General features: G+C 56.4%; 1 protein-coding gene across 24 annotated transcripts in view; it reads left to right on the top strand.

Moving 5' to 3' along the window:
* PTPRF (protein tyrosine phosphatase receptor type F) overlaps positions 1 to 14,415 on the top strand; it is an 86,776-nt gene that overhangs the window by 18,634 nt on the left and 53,727 nt on the right. For all 24 annotated transcript variants that reach the window (XM_072724264.1, XM_072724254.1, XM_072724262.1 and 21 more), the window contains exons 4-5: positions 4,576 to 4,721; positions 4,889 to 5,030. In XM_072724264.1, coding sequence (XP_072580365.1) covers positions 4,576 to 4,721; positions 4,889 to 5,030 — 288 coding nt within the window. The remainder of the gene's footprint in view (positions 1 to 4,575; positions 4,722 to 4,888; positions 5,031 to 14,415) is intronic.

Here is a 14,415-nt window from a genome sequence, read left to right as displayed (position 1 = left end):
CCTGTTTTCCTCTTGCCTAACGAGGGTAATCGCTCCTACCTGGAAAGGTTAACTGAGGTCACATGTTCAAGGCACCTGGCAACTAGTATGTGGTCCCTGCATCCGAGGCCATGACCTGGGGCACCCCGTGTGTTCCCTGGGAACCCAGGGTTGTCTCCGAGCAGGCTCCCCCCTGGAGGGCACCAAGAGTGGTCACCGGAGCCAGAATTGATAAGTCCCCAGCACAGTAGGTGGTTGAGGGCCTGGAAAATCCACCTCTACAGGAGCTCCCTTCCCTGCCTTGCTGTCCCTCACTCCCTCATGGCTACGTGTCTGCTCTCCGCTTCTGTGTACGTGTGTGTACACGTACACTCCCCCCATGTGCCCATCTTCTCCCCAAGCCAGCTCACTCCCCCTGTGCCTAGGCTCAGTGGCCTGCTTGGGTGCAGAGTGCCCCAGGGCACACCTGGGAGCTGCAGTCCAAAGAGCTGTGAGGCCCACAGTCGCCCTGCCCTGCTGCAAGGAAGGGGGGCCAGCAGGGGTGCTGAAAGTCAGTCCCTCCCTCGACACCAGCTCTGGGTCTGCACCAGGCCGGGTGATTGGGCTGCCTGGTTCTGACGGTGTGTCCTCGGTCAGCATAGCTGGGATCAGAGCTGAGGTGGGACACCCAAGGGCTGCTGGAGGCAGAGCAGGTTCCCACAGGCTTTGGGGGGAGGGGTGCGGGAGGGGGCAGGGCACACGCAAAGGCAGGAGGGGCCCTCTGGCCTGGCCTGTCAGGGCAGGTCTGGGGAGGGGGTGGCAAGTCCACCAGGGCCCAGCCGTGTTCTAGCACAGTGCTTGGCCCGCAGGGGTGCTCTGGGCCTGAGCAAGTGTGCAGAGGGCGTCAGAGGGACACGGGAGCCGACACAGTTTGTAGCTGGGGAGCGACCTGGTCAGATTTGTGCTCCCCAGAAGTTGGCCTGGGGAACAAAAGGGGCAAGGGCTTGGCAGGGCTTTGGGATGGGGCCGAGCGGGGTTTGGCTCCAGCGCTGGGCGAGGGGACCCTGGGTGGGAGTGGGGGTGGGTGAGGCCTAAGTGAGCGCAGGGGCCGGCCCCCTGGCGGTGCATGGGGCTGGGGGGGCCTCTGCCCGTGGGTGGTGGGTGGGTGGGCTGGGCGGGGTGCTGGCTTCGGGCCAGCCTCCACGGGGTTCCGGCTCCTCGGCGGCCCCAGGCCTTGGGCGCAGGCCAGCCTCCACACAGTACTCAGGCCTTTCCCTTCTCGCCTGCCTGCTCTCTCGTGACCCGGACCTGGCTCTCCTCCCTGGCTTCTGGTTCTTTGTTTGGCGGGAGGCCCCGCCCCCAGGCGCGCTCCCCTGGCCATTCTGGTTCAGCAGGTTTCCAGCCTCTGGTTTCTGCTGTGGACACGTTGAGGCAAGAGCCAGAGGGTTTCTACCCTGGGCTGCTTTCCCTGGGGCACCAGGCATCACCCCACCCCACCCCCAGTGTGTAAGGGGCTACATTCTCCATCCCCCCCAGGCATTCCCTTGTCAGGTCACCCCCTCATTTGTTCTACACCCCTGTGTGCCAGGAACTGGGTCGGACACCTGGGACAGGGCAGGAAGCAAGGCAGGCATGGTGTCTGTTCTGCCCCGGGGTATTATTCTAGGTGGGGAAGCTGCTGTGAGCCAAGTATTCCCCCCAAACTAGAAAAGCAATAACCCCACACAGGTAGGAGGGAGGCAGAGGGTGTTTACCAGAAAGCTGAGCTAATGGAGCAGGGCAGGATGACAGGGAGACCAAGGAAGGTTTCCTAAAGAAATGATGTTTAAGTTGGGATCAGGAAGGTAAATAGGAGTTAATGAGTAAAGAGTTTTTCCAAGAGGTTTGTGGCAGCAGGAACAGCTTATGCAAAGGCCCTGAGGCCACAGGGAATATTGCTTATCCCGGGGAAAGGAAACGAGGCCTGGGGGTAGGGGGTGGCTGGGGTCAGAGCTGCCAGGGCTCTGTCCACCAGGAAAGGAGTTGAAATTTTGTTTTCATAGCAATGGGAGGCCCTCACAGGATTTTGATCAGAGGAGAGAGGCAGTTCACTCTGGCTGCTGAATAGAAACTGGACTGGAGGGAGCCAGACTGGAGGCAGGGACACAGGTAGTGTCTAGTCAAGGGAAGGCGGTATCTGGACTAAGGGGGTGAGGAGGAGATCATGGAGCTGTTGTGTGCGGGTCCTCAGGTGTGGAGGAGGGGTGCACCCAGTAGAGCCCCAGTGTGCAGAGTCCTGTCCGGGAGACCCGTCTGAAAGGACCAGCCAACAGGGGCAGGCTCCGCTGACAACCACAGGCTGGGAGAGTCTGGAGCCTCCTTCAGAGCTCAGGTGGAGGAAATGTGAAGCAAACTGAAGCTTCTAGAAGCTTGTTATCTATCCCCAGGCCATTCTGTCCCAGCTTCCCTCACCCACTCTGAGCACTCCAAGAGCAGTCAGGTGGGGCCCACATTTCCCTCCTCGCTGGAGCCTTGGGTGCTGGTGCTGGACAACGAGCCTTAGGATTTGGAACTCCAGCCAGAGCCGAGCTCCACCCCTATATCGCTGTGACTTGTCCGTTACTTAGCCTTCTGAGCCGCCATTTCCCCATCTCTCAGATGAAGATGCTAATCCTACCCACGGCATGGTTTGAAGACTAATTATATGAAGGAGAGTGATGACTGCCCTCCGGCAAGGCCCACCAGGTGCCAAGCCTGTGCCCACAGTTAATAGCATCACATTTCGTCTGCACAGACTCTTGAGTCACTAGCACCATTTTGCAGATGAGAAAGCAGGGGCTCAGAGATGATGGGTGGCTTGCTCGGAAATTACATAAAACCCCCACGGGGCCCCAGGGTGCTCAGTAAGGTGGTACCCTTCCCTCTCCCTGCAAAGCTGAGCCCTCCTACTCACTGTAACTGCTGACGTCGGTGGTCCCCCGGACCCTCCCCTCCTCGGGGACTGTGCCCATCTCTGCCCACTGGATCCTGGATTGGCACCCTCTCCTCTCTGCTGCCTCCTTCCCATCAGCACGTAAACATTGTCTTTCACGTCTTAGGAAACCAAAAAAGAACCCAAGATGTAAACCTCCCTGGACCCCTCCAGGTGCCATCTGTTCTGTGCCTTCTTGTCACAGCCAATGTCTGTTAACGGTCACCGCACTCTTCCCTCCACTTCCTCACCCCGCACGCCCCTGACCCTACTCTACACAAGTCCCCTCCGTTCTGTACCAAGTGTCTTGGAGTCAGGCTTGAATTCAAGTCTTGGATGTGCCACTCGATGGCTGTGTGACTTTGGGCAAGTGACTTGACCTCTCTGAGCCTGTAAACTGGGAATAACGATGATGAAAGACTAAACGAGACAAAGGTCCTGGTGCAGAGTGGGTGCATAGGGAGAGATTGTTATCATGGCATGTGCATGTTTCTGCCATGAGGATTGGGTTGGGCCTGGGCTTATCGGCCCTGACCAGGTGGTCCGAAAGGTCATTTCTCACGGTATTAGCCTCCCTAGAGCTGTTCATTGGCCTGATTAATAGGAAATGGATCCTCTGTCAGGATTAACGAGGCGTTGCTGCGTCTTAATGGAAGCAGGTTTCTCTGGTCTTGTGACCCTGGGAGGTGGGATTCATAGGGACAGGTGCTCCAGGTCAGCCCTGGTGTACGTACCCAGGTGATGTGGGCATGGAAGTATGGTGTCTGAGGCCCCTTCCTCCTTCCCCTCCCCGCCTCCCAGCGGACACCTTGGGGAGATGTGCAGGCTAGCTGTATCAGAAGGCAATAACCAAGTCAGTGGGGGCGGGTGGGGGGTGCAGATTTACAGGAAAGCATTCACCTGGGAAGCCGTCCAGAGACACTTAAGAGGTGGAATGTCTAGGCCTTTCGGGACTGCTGGTGTGTGGGGGCTGAGAGAGAGGAGGAGTCACGCTTTCTGGCTTGAGCCTTGGGGTAGATGGAGGGACCATCACCCAGATGGAGAGCTGTGGGGGAGGGACAAGCCTGAGAGAGATGCTGGGGCTCTTCCAGCCTTTGTCCTCCAGCTTGGAATTGATGAGGGGATGGGAGACAGAGCATAGAGGTTAAAGCGCAGACTCCAGACTCAGAACTCTAGGTTCAAATCTCCGCTCTGCCACTAACCAGCTGTATCATGTTGGATAAACCCCTTCAACTCTCTGTGCCTCTTTATAAGCAGATGTATTGTAGTACCCACTTCATATGCTGCAGTTCTTTGAATAGTGTCTGGCACATAGTAAACACTTTAGGAGGGTTAGGTGGCACTATTAATATTCTTTATTTCTTTTTTCGAAAGATTTACTTATTTATTTTAGAGAGCGAGAGGGGGAAGGGGCAGAGGGAGAGAATCTCAAACAGACTTCACGCTGAACACAGAGCCCGACACAGCGGGGCTTGATTTCACACCCCCGAGATCATGACCGGAGCAGAAACCAAGAGGCGCTTGGCCGACTGAGCCACGCAGGCATCCCTAATATTTTCTTTATAGATCTTCTTGCCATCCCCCTATCGCCATGACTGCCACCTATGGAGCATTGGCCATGTCTGTAGTGACTGTGCCATGGTGACTGTGTGTCTCCATTTTTCCAGGCAAACCTGCCTTCATTAAGGTCCCCGAGGACCAGACTGGGCTGTCAGGAGGAGTGGCCTCCTTCGTGTGCCAAGCCACAGGGGAGCCCAAGCCACGCATCACATGGATGAAGAAGGGGAAGAAAGTCAGCTCCCAGCGCTTTGAGGTATAACCTTGGGTAGGAAGGGGCAGGCAGGGCTCACGGTCTGCCTATCCTGTTCCAGGGTCTGGCCCTACATCCTCTCTCCTTGGTCTCCCTCCTCAGGGCCCTTTTGGGGGTGGGAGGATGTCTGACCCCAGGCAGGCTGTGACCCTGTGTCTGTCCTCTGGCAGGTCATTGAGTTTGATGATGGGGCAGGGTCTGTGCTGCGGATCCAGCCATTGCGGGTGCAACGAGATGAAGCCATCTACGAGTGCACAGCCACCAACAGTCTGGGAGAGATTAACACAAGTGCCAAGCTCTCAGTTCTTGAAGGTATGCGCTGGGGAGGAACGTGGTGGGGCGGGTGGGTAGACTGACTTGTGGGAAGAGCCAGTCAGCCAGCCCTTGTCCCTGCCGCGGGCTGCTCTGTGTTTGGCAGAAAGGAGAACTGGCCATCCTGGCATCGGCAAAGGTCAGGTGTGGAAGGGGATGGTCATTGGATCCGGCCTGGATTGTTTAGCTGTGTGTCTGGCGTCTGTATCCTCCTGCTGAGCCGTGGCATTGCTCGGGTAGGGTCTGAGGTCTGACTTCAGGTGTGGGGCTGCAGTTATCTAATGTTTGGGTTACGTGGCTCATGGCAGCAGATCTGATTTTCCTGTGGAGCCTGGTGGGGAGCTTCGGAGAGGTGTGTTCCCTGTAGCCCTTATGAACAGGAGTCCTAGGCTGGGGGCTAGGGCTCTGTGTGGATTTCAGTGTCCGCTCACCTCCTGGCTCCTGTATTCATGCACAAACACTCCCTAATGCTTCTCTCAAGTCCAGAGGGCCATTGACCTGGGCCCAGCCCTTGAGACAGTCTCCAGGAAGTTTTACAGGGGCAGCCAGGGGGCTAGAGGAGCACAGAGGAGAGGGAACTATTGTCTGAGCTGAGCCAGAAGGGTAAGTAAGAGTTGGGGTGGGGACGTAGGCATAAAGAACAGCAGCAGCCACATGCCAAGGCCCACAAGCAGGAGAGAAGGATGCTCTCAGAGAACTCGAAGTTACTCAGTTGGGTTTGGGGGGGCGGGTGGAGTTTGAGGGCACGGAGAGACACCAGGGGAGATTTGGAGAGGCTGGGGGACAGATGTCACAGGAGGAGGCTGAGAAATGAACGTTTTCCTGGGGAAGTAGGAAACCACAGGGTAGGGAGTGACACAATTGGCCCCCAGCCACAACGGATTCCTCAGCCTGAATGTCTGTGTATTTTCAAAATATAGTCTTGATCGTTGCCTTTTAGAAAAAATTTATAGTAACAATACCTATTCACTGTTGAAAATTTGAGAAGTATAAAGGCGCATAGGAAAAAGTAAAGATCACCTGTCGTCTTGCCTCTACCAATGACACTTGGTTCTTTCCTTAAGGTCCATTTTCTAGACAGACATTATGTATGCAATTGACCCTGGAACAACGCAGGGGTTAGGTATGCTGACTCCGCCACCCCTCACTGCCAAGCAGTCCACAATCTGCATATAACTTTTTGACTCTTTGAAAACCTAACTACTAATAGTCTTCTGTTTACTGGAAGCCTTACCTATACCATAAAGTCAATCAGAGGCTCCTGGGTGGCTCGACTGGTTAAGGGTCTGCTTTCGGCTCAGGTCATAAACTCCGGATCCTGAGATTGAGGGACCCTCTTTGGGCTCCCTGCTCAGTAGGGGAGCCTGCTTCTCTCTCTGCCTCCCCACCAGCTTGTGCTCTAGCATGCACACATTGCATTCTCTCTCTCTGTTTCTCTCGTAAATAAAACTTAAAAAAAAAAAGTTGATTAACACATATCTTGTACATGTACGATATACTGTATTCCTATGATAAAGTAAGCTAGAGAAAAAAAAAATCTTACTAAGATAATCATGAGAGGGGGGCACCTGGCTGGCTCAGTCAGGAGAGCTTATGACTCTCGACCTTGTGGTCGTGAGTTCAAGCTCCACGTTGACTACAGAAATTACTAAAAAAAATGATAAACTTTAGAAAAATCAAATCATGAGACAAAATACATTTGTATAGTATTGTATTTATCGAAAGAAGCCCACAGGGGATGCCTGGGTGGCTCAGTGGTTGAGTGTCTGCCTTTGGCTCAGGGCATGATCCTTAGGTCCTGGGATCGAGTCCCGCATCGGGCTCCCTACAGGGATCCTGCTTCTCCCTCTGCCTTTCTCTGTGTGTCTCTTATGAGTAAATAAATAAAATCTTAAATAAGTCCACATTAAGTGGAACTGTGCAGTTCAAACCCATGTTGTTCAAGGGTCGGTTGTATAAGAAAAATGGGATCACGTCCTCCCCAATGGTTTATAGACTGCTTTTCTTTTTTCAAGATTTTATTTTTGAGTAATCTCTACACCCAATGTGGGGCTCAAACTCAAAACCCTGAGATCAAGAGTTGCATGTATGCTCCATCGACTAAGCCAGCTGGGTGCCCCTCATTTGTAGAGTGCTTTTTAAAATAGCGTATCATGAACATCTTCCTCACCATTAAATATTCTATATCATTATCTCTAATGGTTGTAGGTTCACACAAAGCACCTTAACTTATTTAGCTGTTCCTTTATTGTTGGACACGTATATTGTTCCCATTTTCTTGCTTTTATAAATAAAGCGCTCTGCACTTCCTTGCGGAGAAGATGTGTTCACCTTCCTGATTATTTCCTTATTCTAGATTCATGGAAGTAGAATTGCTGTATCAAAGGACACATGAATTTTTTTTAATAAATTAATTTTTTATTGGTGTTCAATTTACCAACATACAGAATAACACCCAGTGCTTATCCCGTCAAGAGGACACATGAATTTTTAAGCCTTTCAGTATTTCCAGAAGATTGTGTCAGTTTACACTCCCACCAAGCAGGGCATGAGAGGGCCTCTTTTCTGCACATCCTCACCAGCAGTGGGAATTATCATTAAAAAAAAAATCTTTGCCAAGTTAATAGGCAAAAAATGGCATCTCAATTTAATTTGCATTTCTTTGATTACAAGAGCAGTTGAACATCTTTTCACATTGGCCATTTTTATGCTATGGCTTTATGTGTTTGAACGCATCTATTCGGTAACTCCCTTGTGCCTGAGCATCTCCTGTGTGTGTGTGGTGGGGGGTGTCCAGTTTAGAGGGACAGTGGAGGACAGTGGTGAAGAGCAGGGGCTCTGCAACCCCTTCCTGTCTTCCCCTGGGACCTGGACAAGTAACCGTGCCTCTGATCAGGCTTCATTTGCTCCATCCATAAACCTACGACCTGAGCTGGGTTGGAGAACTGAATATGATGTAGAGGACTTCACGGGATTCCAGGGGGAATGGTGGTTGCTGCCGGGCTGGAAGCTGGCTGTAGCTGGCTCCCATGGTATCGTGGAGGTGGTGCAGCCTCATGGTCTGTTCCCACGGGGGGACTTACCTGTGGAGCAGGGACCCAGATGACAGGCCCTACGTGAGTTTCTGTAGCCATAACCAGGGACAAATAGTTTAGCCCTGCCTGTCCCCCCGCCGTTGGTGTCTGCCCCAGAGGACATTGGATCATCTTCTTCTCTTGAGGGAAGAGGACCTCCATGTTAGTGTAGAAAGAAAAGCAACCCCCCCAGTCCCTGCACCCCAGTTCCATTGTGGGCACACTCCTTTCCCGCCACCCTGGGCAGCTTTATCTTCTAAAGGATTCAGGAAGATGAGGATGGTCTTCCAGGTCCTGAGGTGAGAGGGGTGGGGTGGGATTCAGACTTGGACGGGGTCCCTCCATCCTGAGGGGCATTCTGGGTGTGTTTGCACTTCTGGGCTGTGAGAGGTGTCCAGTAAGGTTGGGGTGAGTGTGGGGCAGGTCCCTGCCCTGCTCGTGCTCCTGCCCCCGTGGGCCTCGGTGAACCCCCCCGCCTCCTCCTCCTGAAACGCAGCAGCCGGAAGACGAAATGCTGACTTACCATGTTGGTCTGTGTAACCTTGACCAGGCTCCTGGCTTGGCAGAGAGGAGTGGAGCGGGAGGCCTCAAAGGTGCCGGGAGGCGAGGCCAGGAGGAAGCAGCCCAGACTGTGCCCCTTCCCCCCCACCCCGAAAAGGTGTTGGGGGGAAGCAAGGGAGAGGGTAGTCTGTCTGGGGCTGTGGGCTGGAGCCAGAGGAGGGCCAGGGCGTTCCTGGGAGGCCTCCACAGGCTCTAAGGAGGCCCGGGGAGCGCTTGAAGCTGGTTTGGGGGTTGGGAATAAGTGAGCCTTACAGGTGTCACACACTGCACGTACGCCCCAAAGCACCTGTCCGTGCACATGCTTCCTGTGCGCTGGGCTCCTCGGGAGCGGCTGAGGGCCGCCTACAGCGACAGGGCTCAGGGAGGAGTCGGTGTCACCGCCAGAGGGGAGCCCAAGCCTACAAGTCTGGTCCCGTGCCCCCCTGCCCGTGTTGTCTCCGGCAGGCCCAGCCTCCCCAGACGGGCCCTGACACAGGCTGGGGAGCACCCCGCAGCGCCCCGCAGCCTCGAGGCCCGCCACGCCCTTGCCCCGGCCTTTGCACCGGCTCCCCTGACCTCGCGTGTCCGGGTGTGGCCCGGTGTGGCCTTGCGTGCCCCGGCGGCCCCGGGGGCTCCACCACGGCCCCCTGCCCCCCCCCCGCCCCAGGCCAGAGCCGGGGGGCTGGGGACAGGGAGCGGTGCCCGGCTCCAGGGGCTGGGCGAGCCAGGCCGGGCGAGCAGGGCCCGCCGCCCGGTGTTCCTGTCTGAGAGGTAATTGAAGCCATTAGCGCGCCAGCCTCTCCCTCCCCGGTAATGGCAGGAAAAGCTCTTCTCACTCCGCACTCTTGAGGCAGAGGCTGAATCACTCCCCCTCCAACCCGCCCGCTGCCACCACTGAGACAGAGAAGCTGACATTTTCTCTCTCTCGAGGGAGGGGGAGGGGAGGCAGGCTTTGCTTCCTGGCCTTTCCCTCCCTGGGGTGGGGGAGCGAGGGTCTTGGGGCTCATTCGGGCGCAGGACTTGCCTGAGCCACCAGGTTCCAGGCCGGGCAGGACAGTGGTCAGGAGAGCCCCAGGGAGGCCAGCAGCAGAGGTGTGGGCAGGGCCCAGGTGACCTGGGTGGGTTCTGGGAGGGCTAAGGCAGGCGAGGCGGGAGGGGGAGGCTGGGGGGAGCCCAGGAGCACCAATGAGCTGTTTCCCACCCTGCCCTGGGGGGGCCTGGTTCTCAGGGCTCAGGGTGCAGGTGGTATCATGGACAGGGCCGAGAGGCGCCCCGTGTGTGCTGTGGCTTCCCTGTATGCCTTGGGTAGGGCAGTGTGTGCGTGGCGTTGTGTATGCGGCGGGTGTGTGCCTTTGTGCTCAGTAGGGGATGTGCAGCAGATTGTGTGTGCGCACGTGTGTGTGTGTGTGTGTGTGTGTGTACCCATCAAGCACTGGGGAGGTGTATATACAGCAGGTGGTGTGCATCGTGCTGTGTCTGCGTGTGCACGCACATCAGTGTGTGTGAGGTGTGTGGTGCTTGTGTGGCAAGCGGCCTGAGCTGAATGTGTGGGGGTCAGTCTGACACTGGGGGGGATGGTCAGAGAGGCTGTGTCTGGGCTCATTATCTTGGGGACCCATGGGTTCCCTGCTCGGAGCCGTTGGTCAGCACGACAGCTGGGCAGATGAATGTGGGGCAGAGTGGTCAGGCTGACCTGTTCTCAAGTACAGTGGCACCCCCAGCGTGGTTCCTCTGCAGCCAGCCAGAGGGAGGATACACCAGACCTCGGGACCCCTCCATGTCCCTCCTCTTACCTGTTTGCACTTGGCCTCGGTGTCTGCCGACTGATGTGGAGTGTACTATCCTCGGATGCCACGTGGGCCAGGAATCCAGGTGCCCACATGGAGTGCATCCAGTCTTGCCTACTTGGTGGCAGGCTCTTAGGGTGCCAACTGTTAAGCATGTTAAGCATACAGGATACTCACTGGGGTAGTGGGGCAGTCAGTACTGGGCCTGGATCCCCGACTTTTCACAGTGGCTCTGACCCTGGCTGGCTTAGAGACCTGGAAGGTGATGAAGGACCTCTTGAGACACCCCCTACCTCCTCACCCCCATTCTCCATCCCTTTGGAAACAGCCTCAGGGACCGGAGGGCTGATCAGCCACATGTGACCCTGTGCTGAGGCCCTGGGCTGGGCTAGGCCTAGAGTAGAGTCAGTAGGGAACTTGCTTTCAGGATGGGGGGGGTTGTTTTCCCCGGGAGTTGGCACTCCTTACTCTACCCTCCTTTCTGCCGCTGCCCCAGGCCTGACTGGTGTTGGGGGCCTTTGGATAAAGGGCTACCACAGGCAGAGGATGACTTCCCAAGTGGCAGGTCGTGCCCTCTCCCTGTTGCCTACGTATGTGTCTGGTTAACAGGTTGGTTTTGCAGAAGCTGGGCCTGTCCCCTCCCTGAGTTGCAGCTGCAGAAGGGCTACAACCCAGGCCAGCTCCTGCCCCTCCCCTCACAGCTGAGCCATGGACCTGCATGCTTCCGGTCCAGAGCCTGTGGTCTCTGCGACCTGTCCTTCCACCCCCCTTCACAGCCACTGCAGCATTTGGGACCATACAAACATGAGGCTCTTCAACCTTTTCCTGGAGAGTTCTGGCCCTGAGGCCTGGGGCTGAGAGAGGTATTATAGATGGGCATTGCCAGGAGGGTCTTCAACTCCAGACTCTGGGTTTCTTGGTACCTAGACTCCCTCATTTTCTCTAGTTTTGATCCTTTTCCAAGGACCCAAGTGGATTCCCTTCTGAATGGTCCTCCTGGGCCGTAGGCAGTACACTTGTGTCTTCTGTTAGCCAGACAGTAGGTCTGTGCCTGGCCCTGCTGTGGGCTTGGCCCCCTCGCTGACTCCTCTCTCCCCCAACCTCATGACCACAGAGTGGAGCCAGCGGCTCTGGGAACAGCTAACCAAGTTGGAGGTTTTAAATGCCCCCGTGTGTGCACATTCTTCATTCTTGGTAAGATGCCTCCCTCTGGTTGCCAGGAGAGAGAGGATTTTAATCAGAGGAATGACACGATCAAATGTATGCTTCAGAACGGTCCCTGAGGGTGCAGAGAGTGCAGAGTGGCAGGAGACCAGTGAGAGGTTGGGGCAGCCCCGCAGCCCAGGCAAGTGGTGGCAATGGCCCAAACCCAGGCAGCCAGCAGGGGAGGAAGGGGGAATGGGAGAAAGAGTGGCGAGCTGCCTGGCTACTTGAACTGGGGAAGTGAAAGACTCTAGGTTATGGCTCTGGGGCCAGGTAGATGGTGGTGCCATTTTCTGAGGTTTAGGACTTAGTCTGAAGGGGCAGATTGACAAGTTCAGCTAGAAATCTGTTGTATCAGGCATGTGCGGGCATCCAGGGGGAGGTATCCAGGAGGCCTTGTTCAGATTCGCCTGGCACTCCAAGGGACATCTGGAAATGGAGTTTTGAAGGCTGAGAAATGGCACATCTCAGAGAGCTAGAGCCAAGAAGAGAGGAAGAGTGCCCGGATGGAGCCCCAGCTGGCTAGTACTTTATGTTGGAGGGCGGTGGAGAGGGGGGTGGTGGTGTTCCATAGGAATCTGGTGAGGAGGGGCCTGAAAGGGAAGAGGGAAACCCAGAGCGAGGCTGTGGAAGTGGAGAGAAGAGAGGTATGTGAAGGAGGAGGGAGTGGTCCATGGGGCGGGGCGCTTGTCAAGAGGTCAGGCAAGATGCGCACTGGCAAGTGTCCTTTGGACTTAGCCCCCATGGAGTCATGGTTGGCCTTGGTGAACTGGCCAGTTGGGGTGACAGGTCTGAGGAATGAGTGGGAGACTGTCGGTGGTCTGGAGTGACTGGGCCTGAACCTCGGCGGGGCGGCGGGGGGGGGGGGGGGGGGCGGTAAATGGATAAAAAGAATCTTCCTGGAGTAGGGCCAAGGTGGGGGAACCCCAGGAGGAGAGTCCAGCCTAGGGCAGGGTCCGAAAGCCAGAGTGCGGGTATGGTGTCTGTCTGGGGATAGCCCCGGGATTCACTTGGGGGGGTGTGGCGAGGAGGCCTCACCAACCAGGTAGAGTAGGGCAGTGTGAGATGCCAGGGAAGCCCTGGGGGAGGGGAGGCCACCACTGCTCTCAGCTCTCACTGCCACTCTCGGGCTCTCGCTGCCGACAGGCCCCAAACAGCTCAGATTCAAAAACAAAACAGGCTTTTAAGATGCCAAGTTTGATGAAATCTGAGTGCTGGAAGAGGTGGGAGTTTTCTCTTAGAAAAAGCTGAAAATCGAGACTGAAAGCTGTGAAGGAAGATGGGCCCCAGGCTCCCTCAGCCCCCCCTTACTGCCTAGAAGCAGGGTGGGGGTGCTCTCTGGGAGAGCAGGAGCCTACAGGGCTTGGGGGGACCTCCGAATGGGTAGCTGGTGTCTTGGCCCCAGCCCTGCTCAGGATGGAGCCGCCTCAGGGCCAATGCTTGAGGTGCCTCGGCTTCTTTAGGGTGCACAGGGCCTGCGGGAACCAGCAGCCGGGCTACCTGTGAGCTTCCTTCATGTGTGTCTACCTGTCGGCACATTTGCCGTGTCTCTGGGCGCACGTGCCTCTGCATACGTGTATCTCTGGCTGCACGTCTCCACATGTGTGTGAAGTACCCGTGTGTACCGCCTCTGGAGCTGCTTGTGTGAGTCTGCTTCCACAGGTGCTTGGCACCACAGGTGCCCCTCCACACACGCATGTAGGCTTCTATTTTTGCACCTGTCTCCTCCATGTATATCTCCGCAGGTCCCTGGTTGTGCATGTTTCTAGGTGTCTGTGTTCCGAGACAGGGTGAGGCCAGGCCCAACACTCAGGCACAGGGGAGGAGGTCAGGCTTACAGATGGTGCCACCCCAGGGAGCCTGTGTACGTGTGTGCTGGTGTGTGCCTGCATATGCACAGAGACGCCATGAAGCTGGGTAAACACGGGTGAGAAGGTCGTGCTGACAGACGGTGCTGCCCGCCCCAGGACCCTGCAAGGCGTCTCCATCTGTCGGCTTCCCTGGTGCAGCCCCCTCCCTCTGGCCCAGACTCAGCCTCAGGCATCCCAGGCTGAGCTGGACAAAGAAACCTGTGTGTGCTTTGTAGGGGCCTCACCAGCCTCCCTCCCCTCAGCCCTTGCAGCCAGCTTAAGCTCATCTCCTTGTCCACCCCTACCCCAGCCTCATCTATCAGGACCTCAACATTTGCCTTAGCTGCAACCAGATTTATCTTCCTACTGGCCCCCTACCCTCCTATAGCCTTCACTCAGATGTCTCCCCCCCCACCCCACCCCACCCCCGCCACCAAAGTTCTCCCTGCCTCCCATGCTCAAGGGTTTAGTACTCCTGCATCTGTCTCCTCCTCCAGGAAGTCACCAAGATAGCAAGTGAGTCATGGAGCAGAAGCAGCTCCACCACTGCTGTGGGGCCTCAGCCAAGTTTCTGGCCCTCTCTGAGCCTTAGTCTCTCAACACCCTCCACCCCCACACAAGCACCCTGTCATCTGCCTCTGCCCAGCGGGGACAACAGGGGAGGAGTTTAGATCTGTTGCAGCATCCAAAGACCAGTGCGGTTTGCTGCAGGAACCGTTAACATCCAGGTGCGCACCCACCACGGGTTCGCAGGGATCCGTTGGGGGCCGCCCCTTGGGAATGTGCGTGCGCCCTACCTGTGCGTGCTGGCAGGAGCCACAGGCAGCTGTAGAGACCGGGGCTCTGCAGTCCCTTAAAGGCCCCGTGGGCTTCTCTTTCCCTCCCAGGGACCTCCGTATCAGAGAATGGAGGGGCCTCTGCCCTGCAGGCA

The sequence above is a fragment of the Vulpes vulpes genome, chromosome 10 (assembly GCF_048418805.1).
Source record: "Vulpes vulpes isolate BD-2025 chromosome 10, VulVul3, whole genome shotgun sequence".
In the NCBI taxonomy this organism is placed as follows: domain Eukaryota; kingdom Metazoa; phylum Chordata; class Mammalia; order Carnivora; family Canidae; genus Vulpes; species Vulpes vulpes.
Note: the sequence above shows the minus strand (reverse complement) of the source record. Positions and strands in the feature narration are given on the sequence as shown.